The sequence below is a fragment of the Arachis hypogaea genome, chromosome 15 (genome assembly GCF_003086295.3).
Source record: "Arachis hypogaea cultivar Tifrunner chromosome 15, arahy.Tifrunner.gnm2.J5K5, whole genome shotgun sequence".
Classification (NCBI taxonomy): Eukaryota; Viridiplantae; Streptophyta; class Magnoliopsida; order Fabales; family Fabaceae; genus Arachis; species Arachis hypogaea.
The window spans coordinates 152030349-152050766 of NC_092050.1; the positions used below are offsets into that span (position 1 = coordinate 152030349).

General features: G+C 32.8%; 1 protein-coding gene across 2 annotated transcripts; it reads right to left on the minus strand.

Annotated features, from left to right (window-relative positions):
* Positions 1–2845: 2845 nt before the first annotated feature.
* On the minus strand, positions 2846–9692 carry LOC112751386 (probable phospholipid-transporting ATPase 8). 2 transcript variants are annotated; one of them, XM_025800510.3, is made up of 12 exons: positions 8447–9584; positions 7587–7872; positions 6512–7503; positions 6204–6314; positions 5814–6090; positions 5486–5574; positions 5297–5405; positions 4999–5229; positions 4754–4879; positions 4554–4652; positions 4073–4264; positions 2846–3698 (listed from the first exon to the last, which is right to left on the minus strand). In XM_025800510.3, the coding sequence occupies exons 2-12, from the start codon at positions 7644–7646 to the stop codon at positions 3105–3107; spliced, it is 2880 nt and encodes a 959-aa protein (XP_025656295.1). In that variant the 5' UTR covers positions 7647–7872; positions 8447–9584; the 3' UTR covers positions 2846–3104. The 2 variants fall into 2 exon arrangements, with proteins under 2 accessions (XP_025656295.1, XP_025656291.1); XM_025800506.3 differs by having other exon boundaries at positions 6512–7872; positions 8447–9692.
* Between the last annotated feature and the right edge of the window lie 10726 nt (positions 9693–20418).

The window sequence follows — 20418 nt, forward strand, 5'->3', positions numbered from 1 at the left end:
ATCAAAACTATGCCACCATTGATAGGTAGTAAACCACTTCCTATTTGGACACATATGGTGAGAAGCTCCAGAATCAAGCATCCACTTACCGGATATCTCGTAAGAATCATCTATTACACAGTAACAATCTTCATCATCATTTGAGACATAACTTGCTTCTTGTTTTTCTTTTGAGTTGTCATTGTTCTGTTTCTTGGAATTTATCTTCTTATTTGGGCAATTTGCTTTAAAATGTCCAGACTCACCATATTTAAAGCATGTTCTCTCCGCGTGAGGTATAGATTTTAGCCTAGACTTTCCACGCTTACCTTTTCCTCTTTCATTACTCCTCCCTCTAGCTGCAAATAATCCTTGTGCTTGATCATTATACTCTCTTCCATTTGAAGACGACATTACACTCGTAGCAACCTTACGTAGATTATCCGCTAAAAGTGATGCCCTCGTCTCATTCATGGCTAGAGTGTCACCCACCAGCATCAAAGTCTGCACCAGATTTTCATAGGACTTCGGTAATGAAAGTAATAATATGAGTGCTTGATCCTCATCATCAATCTTCACATCTATATCCTTTAAGTTTGATATAATCTTATCAAACTTATTGATATATTCTTGGATTGAGGTGCCTTCCTCCATCTTGCATGTATACAATTTGGATTTTAAGTAGATCCTGTTAGTTAGAGTCTTTGTGATGAAGTTACTCTCTAACTTTAATCAGACGCCTGCTGCAATTGCTTCTTCCAAGAAAGCAGCATCCCTCTCAAAGCATAAGATTATCGCAGCCCACGCTTTAATATCTAATTCTTCCTAATTCTCATCCTTCATATTCTCTACTTTTTCTCTTTTTTCGCCAGTGCCTTGTGCAATTTCTGTTATATAAGCATATTTTTCATCTGCATCCTCCAATAGAAAAATCATTTTTCCATTAAACTTCTTGATTTCACATTTGCCTACCTTGACATTTTTACTAGTAGAAGTTGACTAAAACCCCAAAGTGGTCCCTGAGATTGGGCGAGTTACCCATAATCGTCCTTGACTTTTAAAATTCCCTAATAGTATCCCTCACATTCAGCTCTGGGACCCATAGTTGTCCTGCGACCCTTTCCGGCGCACAGTTAGCAAACGGAGTAATGATCTGGCACCTCCCATCCCATGCTGGAGCCAACAACGGCTAGCTGACTGTGCTGGATAGAAAATTAAGATTTGCCACGTCAGCTAGCCGTTGCTGGCTCCAGCATGGCATGGGAGGTGCCAGATCATTACTCCGTTTGCTGACTGTGCGCCGGAAAGGGTCGCAGGACAACTATGGGTCCCGGAGCTGAATGTGAGGGATACTATTAGAAAATTTTGAAAGTCAAGGACAATTATGGTTAACTCGCCTAATCTCAGGAACCACTTTGGGGTTTTAGTCAGTAGAAGTCATTGTATTCAAACTTGAATTTTACCACTCAAATAATGAATAATATAATATTGGCTCTTGATATCAATCGTTGAGTTTGCATCGGAATTTGGACTTCTAATAGATACAAAGTAATATGAAATTGAACACTACCCACAATAATGCACTAACTATAACAAAGCCAATATAAGAAAATATGATGTGAATTAATTTTCTTTCTTATTTTTTGATGATGTTTTAATTACAATGCTATAGAAATATATATAGCATCATCTATACTATAGTTTCAATGAACAAGAATAAAATCCTCCTATGAAAATTTTCTACAAGTTCTCTCCTATTAAAACTCCTTGCAAACCTTATTTTACTCCCAAAGTTTGCTCTTAGCCTTCTTGTATTCTCACATGATTTATCTGTATTCGGTGGTTTGTTGTGACTGTGCATGTGTACTTTCTGATTGATTGTTCTCTGTATTTTTGGTTTGTTAAAATTTTTTGTATTATGCGGTTTATTGCTGTTGGTTAAATATAACATAAAATGAACCTAATTAACTACCCCAAACCTACTAAGGACTCTTCAGTTTTTACCCCATCTTTCCACGTTATAGATGGAGACAGGAGAACCTTTCTATGATGTACTAGAAGTTTTTGCTTACAAAGACCCCGATCTCAACCGCGTGTATATACTCCACGACCCGTCAGAGAGAAGGACCAAAAGAAGGACTATATAGTTGCTGTTGTTTTGTCAACACCCTATGTAATCATATTTGAAGACCTAAACTGTCTTTCACTAATTTTTGTGATCTTAGAAGAGACTATGATTATAGAAAGAATTAGGCTAGCTTGGGTATCAATTTAAAAATTTTTTGGACAGGTGAATATCTGGGATGTCATATGTACATATGTAAATAAATATTATCGAGCTATGCTATGAGTGTTCTCACTAGATCCATACGATGTTAACGACGTATGATTGTAAACTTGAGTCTTATATATATTGAGATGATTAACTATATTATTGATATTATATGCTTTATTTGCTAGCCTTCTATAACTTTGTAATGTATATTTCTATATTAATGACTTAACGTTTTTAAACAAAAAAAAAAAATTATCCGTAAATCGACAACATATTAACTTCGATCAGATTCATATTTATTAAATAATAAATAATAATTAAGAAAATAAGTTAATAACACTCAGTTTTCAATATGATCTAATAAACATACTAAAAATTGGATTGTTAGAATTTTATAATCTACCTACATTTTTTCACGCATTTTTTTGTCTTGTTTAAAAAATATACTCTAAGAAATCACACTTCCTAATATTTCCAACTTGATGGCAAGATAGTAAATAATAGAGAATAATCATGGTTGACTTTTTGCATATGTTGACAGCAAACTTTCTCTGTTACATCTTTCAATCAACATGGCAAACTAACAAGACATAAACAATATCTTGTGTTAATATAGTAAGTCATATACACCAAAAAATACAACGTAGAACATGTTTTGTTTGATTCCATTAACAAATACAAAAGACTATGATACAATACTTTACATAACTAATCTACATCAGGTGATTGTGATTGCTACACAAATCCTCACTATACAAATTTTTAAACAATAGGAATTTCAAAGAGGGAGGAAAAAATGAGTGAAAAAAAAAGCTCCAACAATAACATGAGCTTAGAAACTAAATCCATTTCATAGTTCCCTTTGCTTCAATCTCTCTCTTAGATGTATTAGTTTTCCATGGACTTGTTTAGGAACCTCATCACATATCTCAATATCAGAACCTTCAACTTGTTTTCTCTGAATAATATCATGATACATTGGTAGAAACCTACTTTGGAATGATCTATAGCAAAAATAAGGTAGAAGAGCACACACAACCACCAAAAGGGTAACTAGCCAATATAGCAAACTTGGAGCACAAGCTTCCACAAACACCATGTGAGCCGTCGTCGATATTTCCGGCGAGAGGTAGCCGTAAACCAGCACGAATACGTACCAGAATGCAATGCTGCCCCAGATGAAAAAATGCTGGATCCAAGTGAAGTAATTGATGGAAAGCGCCATTTGGCAATTCACGGTCCACACTACACACGTGTACATCGTGACGCCGAGTATCTCGAAATCGACCACTTGACCATCCCTTCTGAAGGCCTGAGTCATGACAGAGTTTGCAGTCAAGAAGAATATGGCTAAGGAGCTAAGGACTCCGTTAACCATCCAGCCGATAATGCGCGGCCAGCTGAAGAGGGTGTCCTCTACTCCCTCTAGATATAGAAAAGGATACTGTAAGAAAGAGATTGAGAGGATGGTTAGCAAAGGGTTCCTTAACTACCAACTGAATCAACTAACTTAAACTAAGATACTGATTTTCATTCACTAACACATCGAAATCATGGGAATTGACGCCATATCGTGACGGATAGTTACATAAAAATGGACCATGTTGGCAATTCCTTTTGATTCCTATTGAATGATAATGTAAAATTTAGAGCATGAAAATTAGTCTCTTTAAATTGGACCCAACAAAAGAAACCAGTAAGTCAGGAACCATAGATACATGGTAGATCATAGTCTCTTTAAACATTGATTGAAAAAGATTTCAGCAAATACACTCATTGATATGAACATAAGGAACTAAATGAATGACAATTTGGTACCTTTAAGCAAAGTTTAGCAGAAACATCTTGATCGAAAACACCGAGAGCAATAACTGGAAGTGAAGTGAAGAAGACATTGTAGAATGACATGTACCAATCATTGTACGCAGCTTGGCCGGAGAACGAAGCATACGCCTCGAACCAAAATAAGGTGAATCCAAATGCAATATTTTTATAGAAGAAATAGCATATCTGCATTTAACAAATGAAAACAAGTTATCAGGGAAGAAGCTTTTTGTCAATGATGGTTCCTAAGTTCATATGCCAACAACAGGAATCAGTCTTTTTTATCTGTCAGACTAAAGATTAATCTGTTATAGATCTAAGATGGTCAATGAATTGCTGCATATACAAGCGGAATTCGAATTCCTAACACTTGTTTAAGCGGACGAGTGAGCTAACCAATCAACCAATCCAAGTTGGTTTGGACATCGCAGTTAAATGCATTCACAACAATAGTTAGATGGATGCATGGTTTTACCATCATTGATATTCGCCTATAACACCAGTGGCCATGCACCAACAACAAACGCTCCAGAAAACGGAATTGGGCTATTGCAAAATCACTTGCCATTACAGCCTGTAGAAAACAATAAAATGTTTCTCATTCATTCATTAGAAATTGATTAAACATTATATTATGAGACATTCATTGGTATGTCAGCAAATGTATATTTGGACCTGCATCCCTTCAGCACCATTAATGCCAACTCCAATATCAGCCTCCTGAAGCATGCCGACATCATTTGCCCCGTCGCCGATGGATAATGTTGTCTGCCCAGTTCCTAATTTTACCATTTTTGTAACCTGCATTATTTCGGATCATGTGATTATAACGTTTCACAACTCGAAACACCAACAACTCTTTACTAGACTACATTATTTGCATGCCATGGAAATTCAAATTGCATGTTCATAATACTTACACGAGCTTTCTGTTTGGGTGATGATCGGCAACATATGACGGAAGCACAACTAGTTGCCAACTCAAAGAAGGAATTCTCCAAGTTCTTGTTAAGCGAATAATCCAAAGACTTCCCATCAATTATCAATCCGAATGAAGAAGAACTCTCTTTATCTGTACTAGTACTCTCTTTCACAAACTTGATTTGCTTTATTCCCTCTCCAATTTGCTTCTTAATGCTTTCAAGAGATTCCTAATCATACAAAAAGCTACAACATTAAGAGAAAAATCAACTGCGAAAAACTTTCAAGCTCATTTACCTTTTTAAGAGCATCCTTATCCCCTTGCTTTTCAAGTGCTATAATATTAGGTGAATCAAGAGTGATCACTATCTGCTTCATGTCTTGCCTAAGTAACCCGCAGGCATATCTGTTCAAAGGAAAACAAAATAGTGTAAACTTCATGCATCGAAGATATAAACAAAATCGAAAAGTAGTATTTCATAATACCCTATATTGACTGCTGTTTCCATCTTGTCCCCAGTCAACACCCATAACTTGATTCCTGCCTTAGCAAGCCTTTCAATACATTCAGGAACCTGCACTTCCAAATAGACAAAGCGAACTTCATCGTCTGTAGATCCAAGAAGTATTTCCCAAGTAAGTTTGAACAAGATAAGATGGAAACTCACATACAGTTGTCTTCAAAACTGTTAGATGACAATTTAGTCAAATATGTAAACCATCTAATGGTTTTCAACTATCAACTTCACATGAAAACAACTGCATATGAGTTTTCACCATAAAGGTTAAAGAAAGTTTGGAAATCTATACTTACGCCCTTTTGCAGTCTATCCTCAACTGCTGTAGACCCAAGAAGTATCAAATTTCTTTCCATCTTATCAGCAGCGGCATCGACCAATGCATCTCGGTCTGCTCCAACAGATGTTTTGGCCTTTGAAAACTCTACTTCCCATAACTTATATTCTTCTTCATCAAGTTCACGGTATGTGATTACCAGAGTTCTTAAGCCTGCTTCGGCATACTGTTTGATATGTTCTTTGGTTTCGGCCTCATATTGTCTTCCTTTTTCAGACAGCCTTTCAAACATTACACTGAATACATGCAGGATAAATGCAAAATTTAGCATCACCACATGCAACTTACTACCCAGAACTCTAATAATAACAATAATAATAATAAAAAAATAGAGGATATTGATAAAAACCTGTCTGCACCCTTGCATAAGAGCAACAACTGATTTTCCTCATTCCTCACTATCACCGACATTCTCTTGCGGGAACTGCTGAACTCTAGGACATGCAGAAGCTGGTACACTCTGCTCATCAAAATCAGATGATTGCACAGTAAGTTAAACACAATTTTGAAAAAGAACAAAATTGTGCCAGAAAAAGTTTGAATAGTTATACATTATAACTTCAAAAGCCATATTATAAATTTATTTTTAATTAGAAACCAGATCAAACTTAAGGTGATGATTTTGACCATTGAAATTAGTAAAAGAAGCTAGCCAACCTGTCAACCTTTTTTCCAGTTTTGTAGTTTAATTCATGCAATGATATGCTTGTTTGTGTCCTAGCGAAAAGCTCGAAACCAAGTTCCTTCGCAGCTATGACAAAAGCCGCCTCATCTGGTGACTCAGCTTCATAAGAAATTTCTCCTGACCCTTGATCTACATCTGGAATAGCAGTATGACAAATAGCTAAAACTCGAAAGAACTTCTGTATGATGTCTGATTGTGGTTCATTAACCCATTTCCCATTCATTATTCGTTCATCTCTAAAGTTAAAGCCCTTAACTGGCGGCCGAGAGTCCTCCACGTCACTATCCTGGCCCGAAAAATCGCATGATGCTTCATCAACTTGAGACTCCACATTTTTCCCTCTCCTTGCAAGTGCCTTCTCCACTTCTGTCATACCTCGGCCATATCGAATGCCTCCTATGGAACATTTGACAAACTCCATCGAGTTACATGTCAAAGTACCGGTTTTGTCAGATAATATAGTATCAACCTGACCAAGTTCCTCATTCAAATTAGAGGTGCGAGCACGAGCCGGCCTATCCATTTCCTCATAATACATTTCCTGATCTCGGTTGATGAAAACACTCTGAAGAACTTTCACAAGTTCTATGGACACATAAAGTGATATAGGAATAAGATATCCAAACAACATAAGAGCAGTTAAAAAGTGGAGAAGAGCAGAAAGTGTAGCACTTCTCGGATCATAAAAGACCGTTGTACTGTCGGGACGAACATACCATCTTCGATACCTGCGACCGCTGGTATCCCTTTTAGTCTCAACACCAAAATAGACAGAACCAATAAAGGATATGAAAATCAAGGTACTGAAGAGGATGTATATAATCTTATCCATTTTTCTCTCAATTTTGCTTCTCTTGGATGGAGGATCAGTGGAATTCTGCATCACTTTTGTATCGTGGCCGGTGAAGATTACAACACCAAAGATATGATCAGTGTTCTTCAGCTTAGAGTCTCTTAAAAGGATCTGCTGCAAGGAAAGAGGATATTCTTTACCCTCATAGTGCAAGTTTCCAATAAATGAGTATAAGTTTTCATTAGGATCCTCACATTTAACCATAGCCCTGAACCTCTGGATAGGTTTTTCATCTTGAAGATGAGACGTTGCATCCAAGGCGTGCTTTAACTTTAGATTAGTTTCTCCATCGAGATTCATTGTCTCGACATAGCAAACCCCGTCTCCGTAGCTTGACGAAAGCAGAAGAATATCAGCAGGAAAATATTCATCCTTACACACCTTAACAATATCACCAACTCGGAGTTTTTTCCATCTAGTCTCCACAAATGTATAATTTTTACCATATACCAGAACCTTTCGGTTGTTTGCCTCTATATCCTGAAGAAATAAACCAAAGTTAGATAGGAAAACCTTAAGAAAACATATCACCAACAGTATCTGAAGAAAAAAAAGAAAGAAAAGACAAACAAGTTAAGTAAAACATAAAGCAAAGCAAAAAAGCAACATTAGATTATATTCTAGAACAATTATGAAACAATGTTGTTTCTTTGAATTATATCTCTCGGGGTCAGGAAGACAAAAACTTTCTGCCACCAATTGGAAAGAAGAGATTATATTATATGAATCAAAGTAGGGAAACATAAAGGTTTCCAGAAACAATGTGTAAATAGCTCTGCATTGTAAGATAATGGAATTGAAAAAGTCATCTAACATCAGATTTCTAATGTTAAACATATGAGCATACACCAGATCTTAATTGATAGACACTTTCCATATTTCAATTCAAAAAGAGGCTTTTGCATAAAGGTGAGGTTTAGATATAAAACAATTCATATTCCTAAGCTTTTGGAAGAGAAGTTTTGTGACATTGGCAGTGTATGATGAAAAAGGCATAAAAAAGTGCATCAAATCAAATAATAATTAATAATAAAATAGAAAAGAAAAAGATTACCTGCTTTCTCCTCCTCCAATCTTCCACAGCTTCCTTGGCCATAGTAGCTCCAATGACAAGCAACAATGGTGCAACAATACTGAGAGCTGTATAAGGTGCCAATGGACTAAATGAAACACAAGCAACAACAAGAAAATATATATTTGCAACCCTCCTAAACTGTTCAAAAAGGGACTTGGGGATGAAATTAAAAGCTGTGTACTTTGTGGTTGACACATAGTTCCCTCTATAATTCTGCTGAATTGCATCAGGGTTATCAGGATCATTGCAATACACAATCCTTGAGTACCCTCTCTGACCAATTTGGGAATGCCCATCTCCAAATGAAGATTTCAAACAAGAAAATGAATATAGTTTGCTGAAATGTATCCTCTTTTTTGTGATGATCCCTTCAGGCATCTTCTCCTTTTTTTTTCCTCAGCTACAAATCAAGCATTCTCCCAAGAAATCACACAAATATCCTCAGAATCAAACACACTCACCTACTTCTTTGAAAGAAAAGATAATAACTTTAAGAAAATAGGCCAACCCCTTTACCTAAAATAGGGTAAAGTCCACAAATTTGGGAAGAAACAGAGAGAAGAAAAGAAGAAAGAACCAGCTTGATTTGGGAAAATGAGCTTGGAAACACTGAAAGAGACACCAGAAAATGGTTGAACAAGATTCAAAATACCAACTATAGAAGTAATAAAGAACTCTCCTAGATCATGTGCACAAGAATCACAGCTAAAGGAGTAAAGCTTGAATGAAACCTTCAAAGTTTAGAATTTTTTTTGTTCTAATTCCTTGCTCTCAGTGAAAGCTGCAGAAGATGTCTCTTCCTTGCAGCTTCAACCGAATTTGTTAGAGAGAGAAAACAAAAGAAAATATAAAAAATAAAGAGAAAGAAAATGAATTGAGAGAGAAAGAGAGAGGGGGGTTCTTTGGTGTGAGTAGCAGTTAACTTTGCCGCTTGTATAAGCAAACAAACAAATGAGAGAGACAGAAAAAACATTGATAGAACCGACCAACGAGCATGCTTCATTTACTCATTACTACTTCACTTCTCTTCCATTCTTTTCTCTTCTCTTCTCTTCTCTTGTTACTGCTTCCATTCAATCATTCATTTCATGTGCCATTCACCAAAGAAATTAATAACAACAATAAAGAAAATAGGAGTGACAAAATAATACAAGGGACCAAATCAGGAAGAAAAAAAAAAAAAGATAAAGGTGGGGTATTGAAAGCAAATGTGAATTACTAGAATGAGGTGTAATATCTATAAATATTATTTTTATATATTATTCGAAATTTAGTAAAATAGTACAAGTCTGTACGTAGAATTATTATTATTATTATTATTTTGAGATAATATTGATAAAACAATCATGTTGAATAGATATTTTTTTAAAAAAATTATCGTTAGTTAATATATATTTGGGAATGATTTCTATATATTTTTTTAATTATTTTATCAAGTGTAATTTTTATTATTTAATATTTGTTTAGATTTTTTTGTTTCAGTTAAATAATGTATAATGAAAGATCATACTTAACAAAATAATTAAAGAAAAAAAATTAAAATAATATATTTCTTATATATTTAATATTTATAAAAAATTATATTAGTCTAAAAAATTTAATTATTCTTGTATGATGCATTTAATTATTTTATTACAATGAGTTATTTTTATTAAAAATATATAAAATAATATGTATAATGATTAAATGATTGATTTTTTTTAGTTCATAAAACAATTTTGATTGAAAAAATAGAAACAACATGAAAATTTTGCATAATCACACTTTTTCCACAGAAATATGAAAACAGTAGATATGAATATTTATTTAATTATAACCATAGCGATAAGAAAAATAAAAATTTAAATATAAAAAGATAATTAAGATATTTTTTGAAAAACAGAAATACAAATATCAATATCTATTTAGTGTTTTTCTTATTTCTACTTGTTAATGATATCAATTTGTCTGTTTAACACAGTTCATATCTACGCCTAATTTTTTTGGATATTGAAAAATTTTGGTATAACATTTAGTTATTAAATTTTATGGTATCTTTTAAAAATTTAAAATGAAATTATAAAATTTAATAATTGAGTGTTATACCAAAATTTTATTAATGTCTAAAAAAATATATGCATATGTACACGTAACTTTTATTTTTTATTTATTTGTTTTCATTAACTAAATGGTATATATATATATAGTGACTTTTGAAGTTGCATGAGGTGAATGAGTTTGAATAGGGAAAGTTATGATGCATTGCATCACTGAAAATCCAGAAAAAGAGATTCAAGTGTATTGTTTCTTGTTGTGTTGTTACACGTGTTCTTTAGTTCTTACATTTGACAGCAACCAACGCTGATACAGATAGATACGCCTCCACCCTTGTCGTACTAACTGCTACAACATGTCTCTTCCTTTTTCATGTGTTTCCCTAATATTCTATATATTTCTATTTTTTTATATTTGTATGAATTTAATTTTAATATATATATATATATATATATATATATATATATAATTATTTAATGAGTTTTACACAGTTGTACAATTACATTCATTTTTTAAAATTACTATTTATGCCGTCAATATAAAAAATAGTTATTTTTACTAATATGTTATTATATAATTAGATACACGTGTAAAATTATTTTATATTGACAGTACATAAAATTAAATTCTTATATAATATCATATAATAATAATAATAAATAATTATTTTTTATATTAACTGTATAAATAATTATCTAAAAAAATAAATATAAATAAACGATAATGTAAAATATTTTATGTTATTAGTATATTAAAATTAAATAGGAAGATGTTATGTTTTGATGTAAATGGTTAAAATTAATAATTAATTTGCTAATGAGTATGTGTATGATTGTTTTGAAGCCAAATAATTGTATGTTTGTTTGTTGTGTGCTGTTAATTAATACAAGAAAATAGAGGATAAAATACACTTGTTTTCTTGTATTTTGAAGGTAGTTGCATCTTTGATACCAACCATATGGAACCAAGTAAAGAAGTCACATCACTACTATAAAAAGATGGATATGAAATGGACACTTAAAATGAGAAAAGGTTTTATATATGTGTTTCGTTTGTGGGTACTTAGCTTGAAAGAATAATTTTATAATATTATTTAGAAAATCACTTTCATAAAGATACTAAAAATGTCGTTTTTTAAAGACGTTCATACATGTCATGTTATTATTGGATATTCTTATTAAAATTGGTTAATAATTTATTTTTTATTATAAACTAGAACAAAATCGATTTATTATAGCAACAATAATAAATCCAATTGTCTGCATTATAATTATTAGACCCGATTTGATCCGATCGAATTATATCATCTAAATCGAATATCTTTAAATTTTTTGATAAAAATATAATTATATCCCTGATTTTTTGTTTTTCAGACATTTAAATCCCTAAATATTTAAAAATACAATTAAATTCCTAAAAAAAATTGAATTTATTGTTATTGTTATAAAAAAATCGGTTTTATTCTAATTTGTTAAAAAATTCAAAAATAACCGATTTATTAATACGTCTAATAATAATGCGATACGTAAATGTCTTTACAAAAAGACATTTTACGTATCTTTATGGGAGCATCTCCCTATTATTTAACCCAATATATTTATATTTCTATGACCTTTAAAGCCATGAGTGATTAGATAAAATATTTTTTATGTAATAATACAGCCTTAAAGTGACACTTATTTATCCTATTTTGTAATTATATATATATATATATATATATATATATATATATATATATAGTCATTGAGATATGGAGCTTTTATATATTTGAATAATTTTTTAAATAATGAGAATATTAAAAATTATTTAAAATAATTTATATCAAAATTACACAAAATCTTTAATTTATTTCAAGGCTTAAATTTTTATCCTGATAAAATAAAAGATATTAGCCTATCATCACATTAATTAGTGTTCTTAAGTAAATACTGATATATTAATGTGTCTAGTTAACAATATTCTAAATTTGTATTCAAAAAATTTTTGGTCAAATATTTTAGTTTTTAACAAATTTTAATAATTAAATCAGTCGTCAAATTCTTAATTCATTAAATGAATTACTTTTTATCTATTAAAAGAATTAATACAAAAAATTTAAAAATTTTTAGAGACTATTATATTTTTATTAAATAATAATAGAGATTAATTTGTCTATTTTTTTGAAATTGAATATAAAAATTAATTTATCTAATAATGAAATAAAAATTAAAAACTGATTTAGTGAAAAAATTTTATTAAGAATTAAAGTGTCTAATTAAAAATTATCTAGAGATTGATTTAAGATATTATTCCAAATAGTTTTTATATATAAAACAAGTCAAGAGAAAGATAGTCAATAGTACTATTTATATACCAAACATTTTACACATACACGTCAAATTTAAATAATGTTCCCCGTAGAAGTTGATCCAAAATGTCAATAAAAAAATAAAATTTGTATACAAATTAAATTTCTATGTAAAGTGTGAATATATGAGTTAGGGATGTTACCATTCCAAGAATGAGCATGTGATGTGAGTGAAGATGAATCTAATTACCATAAGTCTCGGACACATGCCAAGCACGTGCTTCCATTAATGCCCCACAGTCCCACACACACCATCATTCATTCATATGAAACTTCTTTATTTTCCACCGAGCCTTTGGAAGATTCAACAATCTTTTCATTTTCTTTTTTTAAAACAAAAAACAACTAAAATAAAATGAGAGAATATATATATATATAAGGAATAAGTATTATTTTGATCCCTAACGTTGAGGGTCAAAATTAAAACTGTTTCTATCGTAATTTTTTATTTAAAATCATCTTTAACATTTTTTTTTCGTATTAAAATCGTTTTTTTTAATAAAATTTTTAATTTTATTCCTAAACTATTCTTATTTTAATAAAAAATATAAAATTTTAAAAAAATAAAAAACAGAACGTGTTTTGGGGGGAGGGGGAGGGAAGGAAACGTGTTTTTGTTTGGGGGGGAAGGAAACACGAAGGAGGGAGGGGAGGAGGCCATCGCCTTCATCGCAGGTCTCCACTGTCGTTTCTTGCCATTGCCGCCACCTTTGGGTCCTTTGCCATCGAGCACGAGCAGCGAGAGAGGAGATCTGAGAAAGAGAGAGGGAGCACCAGTGGAGGGGAGGAGGCCGTTGTCATAGCCGCCGCCACCATCCGACACTTGCATCGTCGCCGGTCCGCCCACGAGCCGCAGCCAGAACCGCGAACAGAGGAAGACGTCGCCGCCGTTCATGCATGCTTCTGCCGTCGCCGGGAAGGGGAGCTCTAGCTGCCGATCTACCCAGCCGTGGAGTGCGTCGCCGCCGTTCATGCATGCTCCTGCCACTGCTGTACTACCTATGTCGTCGCTCCGTCGTCCATGAGCTGCCGGTGGTCCTGCTTCGACTTCTGCATCTGCTTCTTCTTCTGCATCTGCTTCTTTTTCTGTATCTGTTTTTGTTTGTGTTGATTTTTTCTGCTTTTTGCTTCTACTTGTGTTGATTTAGTTATTGAATTTGTTGAATTTGTGTTGATTTGTTGAATTTCTGATTCTTTGATTTGTTGAATTTCTGCTTCTGCATTTGTTTCTGCTTTGTGCCTGATATTGTTATTCTTGTTGGTGTTGGTGCTGGTGCTGGTGGTGGAGGTAAAGGTGCCGGTAGTGGTGGAGGGTATTTTTGTCCAGAAAAAATTAAAAGAACGATTTTAATACGAAAAAAAACATTAAGGATGATTTTAAATAAAAAATTACGATGGAGACGATTTCAATTCTGACCCTCAACGTTAGGGACCAAAATAATACTTATCCCTATATATAATAACATCAAATGTAGTACTTGTTCATATTTTGGCCAAAAAATACAGCCAACCCTAAAATGAATAAAACTCAATTTAAAAAAATTTACCCAACCTCATGGAGGTCGGACACGACGACATGGAACTAGCCCTATTTATCTAAATAAGTAACTGACTCCTAAGATATTTCCTAGTAATCTAGAAATGAGATTTTAACAACTTCTCTAACAAAAAGGAACGGTTATCCACCATAAAAAATTAAAACTACTCTAAAAAGTAGTTATTGATTCTATTATAAATAATACACTGACACCCTTAGATATATTCAGAACCCAATCTACTAAAAACCTACTTAAAATTTTTGCTAATTTAAGAATTAGAATCCCTTGTAGGTACCATCTTCTCCTTCTTACGAAGAACTTGGACGGCAGAATCTCGGAACCAACAAAAGTTAGACGCTGTCCAAAAAAGTCTAAACCTCACATTCAGTTCCAAAAATAACCTAATTTTAAGTAATCATCGGAACAATACTTATTTCAAATTATTTTTTTGAGATCAAATCTAAGAAAATACATGATTAAAGCAAACATATTTATTAATAATTATATATTGAAAGTGTGTTATCACGAATTAATTTAAAAAAAATTTAGATGAAAAAATAAATTTTTGAATAATTTAACTTTATTCTCGACCTATTATTCTCAAAATAAGGATTTTATGGCTTCTATTAACAAACTTAAAAGTTGCTCAACTGTAGAATTATATCTAATGAGAATGTGGGGAAAGAAGAATGTGAATCTTAATTACGTCAGTTGTTGCCTCTCCTTCTGATGGAAAATTATATTTTCAAGGAATTTCGACAAACAAGTTAATACAAGAATAAAAAATTCTAAGATTTTTGTTATGTTAGAAAAATATTTGTAAGTCGTGTTTGGTATTTATAGTAGGAGTATAAATTTTCTTCATTTTTTTCAATTGAAAATTTGACTAAATTTTTCTTTTGGTTCCTGAGATTTACACGATTATTTATTTTGGTTTTTGAAATTTAAAATTATTTATACTGATCCTCTAGATTTAGATCCGGATATCAAAATGGTCCATCAATTCTTTCCGGCGATGACTAGGCAAACAGAGTGCTGAGATGGCACTCTTCCTACCACACTAGACGATGAAGAAACGGCGTCGTTTACCTTTTGGCGCCCAAATAAGTAGAAAATGTCGTCGTTAATGCATATGAAGGGAGAAAAACGGTTTTGACCCAAATAAAGTATTCATCATTTTCTCTACTTCCATCATTCTTCTTTATCTCTAATCAATGGCGTCAGTGAAGGATTTCTAAAATCATTTATCATCCAGGTTGAATTAACGCATGGCTAGGTTAGAGTGAAAATCACAGTGTTTCAAAGGAATAGGAGGTTGCTCTCCTCTCGTTCTTAACCAAGATAATCGTTAATGCTGGAGTTTAGTGATTTTATTTTTTTAAATTTATTTTTGAAATGCATGTATGATTGTATTCTATATTGTTAGTGTTCTTGTCAATAGAAAACCTTTATGTTTTGTTGCTACTATTTTTTCTAAGGTTTCTTTAATTGCTTATACGTTGGGTTGGGTTATTAGGGGTGCTCTATTTTTTATGAATGAAACATGGGATGATATTGATGGGGTTAGTGCTATGCAATTTTAAACTAGTTTTTGAATTTTGGTTTTCATCTTTGAGTTGTTTTAAAACTTACACTGAATATACATGTTGCTGAGAGCATTTATTAACAAAAGTCTATAAAATAGAAACTGAAAAATGCTCTGACATTTTGAAGAAAATAATTGCAATTGAAATCTTAAAAGAAAATTATTATTGATTATTGTGATCAGTTACTACTGTAGTAATACTTCGGTGGAGTAAATTTTGATAAAAAACCAAAATCTGCATGTACTCATCTATAAAAATTTTTACTATAATTTTATCCATAACTAAGCATGTTACTATATTGTCCAATTGAAATTATATGTATCTTCTTCTACTTGAGGCAGTTCTACTAAGAAAAAATAACTAAATGTATGCTGAAAAAGAAAAAAAAAATATTTTAAGTAGTGAAAACTATGTGTATACCAAGAACGATGAAAATTGAGATAGTAATACAGTTATGTACAAATTTATGTTAGAATTTTAGTAATATTTTATTTTTTTAAGTACTAATGTGCAATAATCTATAGAAATTGTACCAATATATATTAGAAAATTATATTAGATGTTTTCAATGTTCATCTAAAATTTAATTTTGTCCAAAAATTTAAAAGTTTTAATTGTATTATTTATATTTCTAAAGCATTTTACTTTTTTAAAATAAGAGTATCAAATAAGTACTTAAAAAAAGTCGGATAAAATTTTATCTACAATTTTATGTAAACCTTAATTACATTACATTCAATTTTCAACAAATGAGTATACAAATGAGTACTTAAAATGTTAAAACCTTTGTGGAGAACTTGATACTTTATAAGAAAATATAAATCTCTATTTATTTTTATTTATTTTTTTCTGTTTTTTAGAGTTCTGCAATTTTAAACTGAGTTTTGGATTTTAGTTTTTAGAAGTATGCAAAAAATAGTGTATAATGTATACTATTTGTCTGTGACTCATGATGTTAATGTTACATAATTTTAATCTAAGGTTATATTCTCTCTTTTTTTATTGTATAGATGACTGAATTTATTGATATCATGATACATCACGGGGATAATTTCTAAAAAAATGAAGATGACAGACTGGTTTATTCTCCAGATAACAAAGCTTGTTTGGGTGATTTTGATGTGGACACTCTGGACATATTTTATGTGAGAAACTACTATAAAGAACTTGATTATGGTGAGATACAAAAGTGCTGGTGGCTTGTGCCTAGGAGGAACCTAGAAGTTGGTTTGAGGAATCTAGATAACGATAATGAACTTATGGAAATATGTTACCATGCTCAGAGAAACAAAGGGTTGGTTGAAGTATATTATGAGTATAGTGTCTCACTTCCTGAGGTATTAGAAGGTAATACCAGTGTTATCTACTTGGACGAAGATGTTGGACAGGACCAAATGAGGCTCCAATTTCCAATTCTAAACTCACTTTAGTTGATGCTCCCTTTCCAAATTCTAAGCTAAATGAACAAGAGTCTAACTCCAAACCTAAACCACAACCATCTAAGCCTACCAATATTTTTAATAAATCCAACAGCACTACCAAGTCCCTTATACCTTCCATGATCACCATGCTTATCAACATCACCAAATTCACAAGCCTAACTAAATACACCAAGTCCACTAACCCAAAAATATCCTCCAAGCCCTCTAACCCAAAAAAGTCCACCAACTCCACAAGGGCAAAAAATTCCACCAAGTCCACCCAAGTCAGAAAGCCTTGCACAAGGTCTGCTTCCAAGAGAGGAGTAGCACATGTTCCTCAAGCCTCAGTTCATGATGATGATTCTTTTGACTCTTATAAAAGTGCAGAAGATGAATTATATAGGCCAAGTTTGGAGGATAGTTCTTCATCTTCAGATGAAGGGTTTGTGCCTGTCACAGGTAAGAAAAATTCTCTTAAGTATAAACATGCTCCTGCCTCTACATTTGCAAAATTTAAGGAAAAGATTGTTATTGAAGATGATGGAATAGTGGAAGATGTCTCAGATGGTAAAATTGACATTGATTTTGTTGGTAATACGAGTGATGGTGCAGACTTTGGACTTGATCCTGGTGCTGATTCTGATGGGGCTAATTTGTGACATTCTGAAGAGATGAAGACCCCTTCCAACTCTGATGAGGAGCTAACAGATGTTGACTTAGATGATGGTTGTTCATTGTTTAGAGAGGAAGGTAGGTTTGGAGAGTTAGTGCTGTAGGTTGGTATGAAATTTACCACCAAATGAGAGTTCAAAGAGGCTGTTAAAGAGCACACAATTCAGGAAGAAAAGAGGATTAGATTAAAAAAAAAATAATAGCAAAAGAGTGAGGGTTATGTGTAAAGTAAAGGAATGTCCATGGCCGGTATATGTCTCAAGAAACCTTAAGGATACTTGTTGGCAAATAAAAACATTCAACAATGATCACACTTGTGCTAGAGAGGATAGAAATAGGGCTGCCAATAATAATTGGGTGTGTAGTAAATTGGTGAAAATGTTAGAATGTACCCAAATTTCAAGCATTGTGAGGCAATGACATATTTCAAGACAAGATTTGATCTTACTTTGAATAAAAATTTAATTTCTAGGGCATTGTATGATGCGAGAGGTATCGTGTATGGTGATGAAAAGAAACAGTACATAATGGTGCGAGACTATGGTCTGACATTACTAAAAGCCAATCCTGGATCAACTATTCAGATTGGCACCATTCCTCAACCAGATGGAACCGTTATATTTGATAAAATGTAGGTATGTTTAAGTGGCTGTAAGGATGGGTTCAAAGCTAGATGTAGGCCATTAATTGAGTTGGATGGTGCCTTCCTCAAGACTCAATTTGGTGGCCAAATTCTATCCGCGGTTGGGCAGGATGCCAATCATCGTATATATGTGATAGCCTGGGCAGTTGTTGATGTAGAAAACAAAGAAAATTGGAAATAGTTTCTCGCATTACTTCACCAAGGCTTAGGATACTACAAAGACAACAGATGATGCTTCATATCCGACATGCAGAAGGTAACATTTACATAAGCTTTTCAACCATAATTTCAATGTCTGAGCCATAACTGAAAGTGAGGGACTGTTATAGGGATCGATAATATTAATTAGGGACTTTTCTAATGGCGAGTCTTATGCATATGAGATTACATTGTTCATTTTTGTGGCAGGGTCTGATTCCTGTATTGCAGGAGGTGATGCCTGGAGTGCATCATCGATTTTATGTCTGGCATTTGTGGAGAAACTTCAACAAGAACTGGAAAGATATGAAATTAAGGGGTTTACTATGGGAATGTGCTTGGGCTACCACATTCTAAAAGTTTAGGGATACCATAGACAAGATCAAAAGGATTAATGAGGATGCTTGGAAATATCTAGACAAGTGGCTAAGAGAGTCATGGACTAAGTGCCAATTTAGTCATAACCCAAAGTTGAACAGCATATGCAACAATGCATGTGAGGTGTTCAACTCCAAAATTAAGGAAGTAGAGCAAAGCCTATCATTACTTTTTTGGAGGAGGTCCGAATATTTGTCATGAGAACCATCGCAAGGAATAAAATCAAATTGAGCAACCATATTGAAAAACTACCACCAGTTATCAAGAGTAGGTTGGAGAAAGTGAGAAAGGAATCTAAGATTGGCACCCTATATGGACAGGAGATGATGGATATGAAAAATTTGAGGTTCATGGATATCCCACAAACCATGTTGTTGATCTGGAAAAGAAAATTATGTATATGCCAATTTTGGATGCTGACAGGTAATATTTATAGTGTTTGGACTACTTTTTCTTTTAGTATTGTTATCTCAATATTTTCATATTTGCTGGATTATTATAGGAATTTCTTGTGTACATGCATGTGCTGCCATTCTAGGGTGAACATGCCACCAGAAGATTTTTGTTATACATTGGTGACAATGGAATCATACAAGACAACATATAACTACCACATAAATCCAATACATGGAAAACCTTTGTGAAAAGTTTTAGAGTTCAATAAGCCACTTACACCAAAGGTTAAGAGGCTACCAGGAAAATTGGAGATGAAAAGAAGAATGGACTCTGATGAAAAATATGGAGGTGGAAAGAGATCAAGACTTGACACTAAGAAAAATGATAATACTCATTTGAAAAGGCAGCTTAAAAAATTTAGTTGCAGTTACTAGTGATAAAGGTCACATCAAGAGAGACTGCAAAAAGAAGAAATTGGTTGATGCAGTTACTACAGCTGCTGCTGCTACGGTTAAGACTGCTGAAAAAAATAAAAAAGGGGAAGGAAAAAGTGATCCACCAGCTGATCAAACATGTGCTGCTGCCCCTGATGGAACCAACCAAGAAGCTGAAGAAGGAAATGTGCCACCTACTGATGCAACACCTATTGCTGAAGCAGCCAGTGATATCCAACCAGTCGAAATTCAATTGTCTCAACCCACCTATTCTGAACAATAGAACTCTCAGCATGTAAATATA

Coding starts and splice junctions, on each gene's coding strand:
- LOC112751386 (XM_025800506.3), bottom strand. CDS start 8,845: ATGCCTGAAGGGATCATCACAAAAAAGAGGATACATTTCAGCAAACTA. Junction 5,575..5,813: donor AGGATAGACTGCAAAAGGGC/GTAAGTATAGAT, acceptor TTGGAAGTGCAG/GTTCCTGAATGTATTGAAAG. Junction 5,230..5,296: donor ATAAGGATGCTCTTAAAAAG/GTAAATGAGCTT, acceptor TTGTATGATTAG/GAATCTCTTGAAAGCATTAA.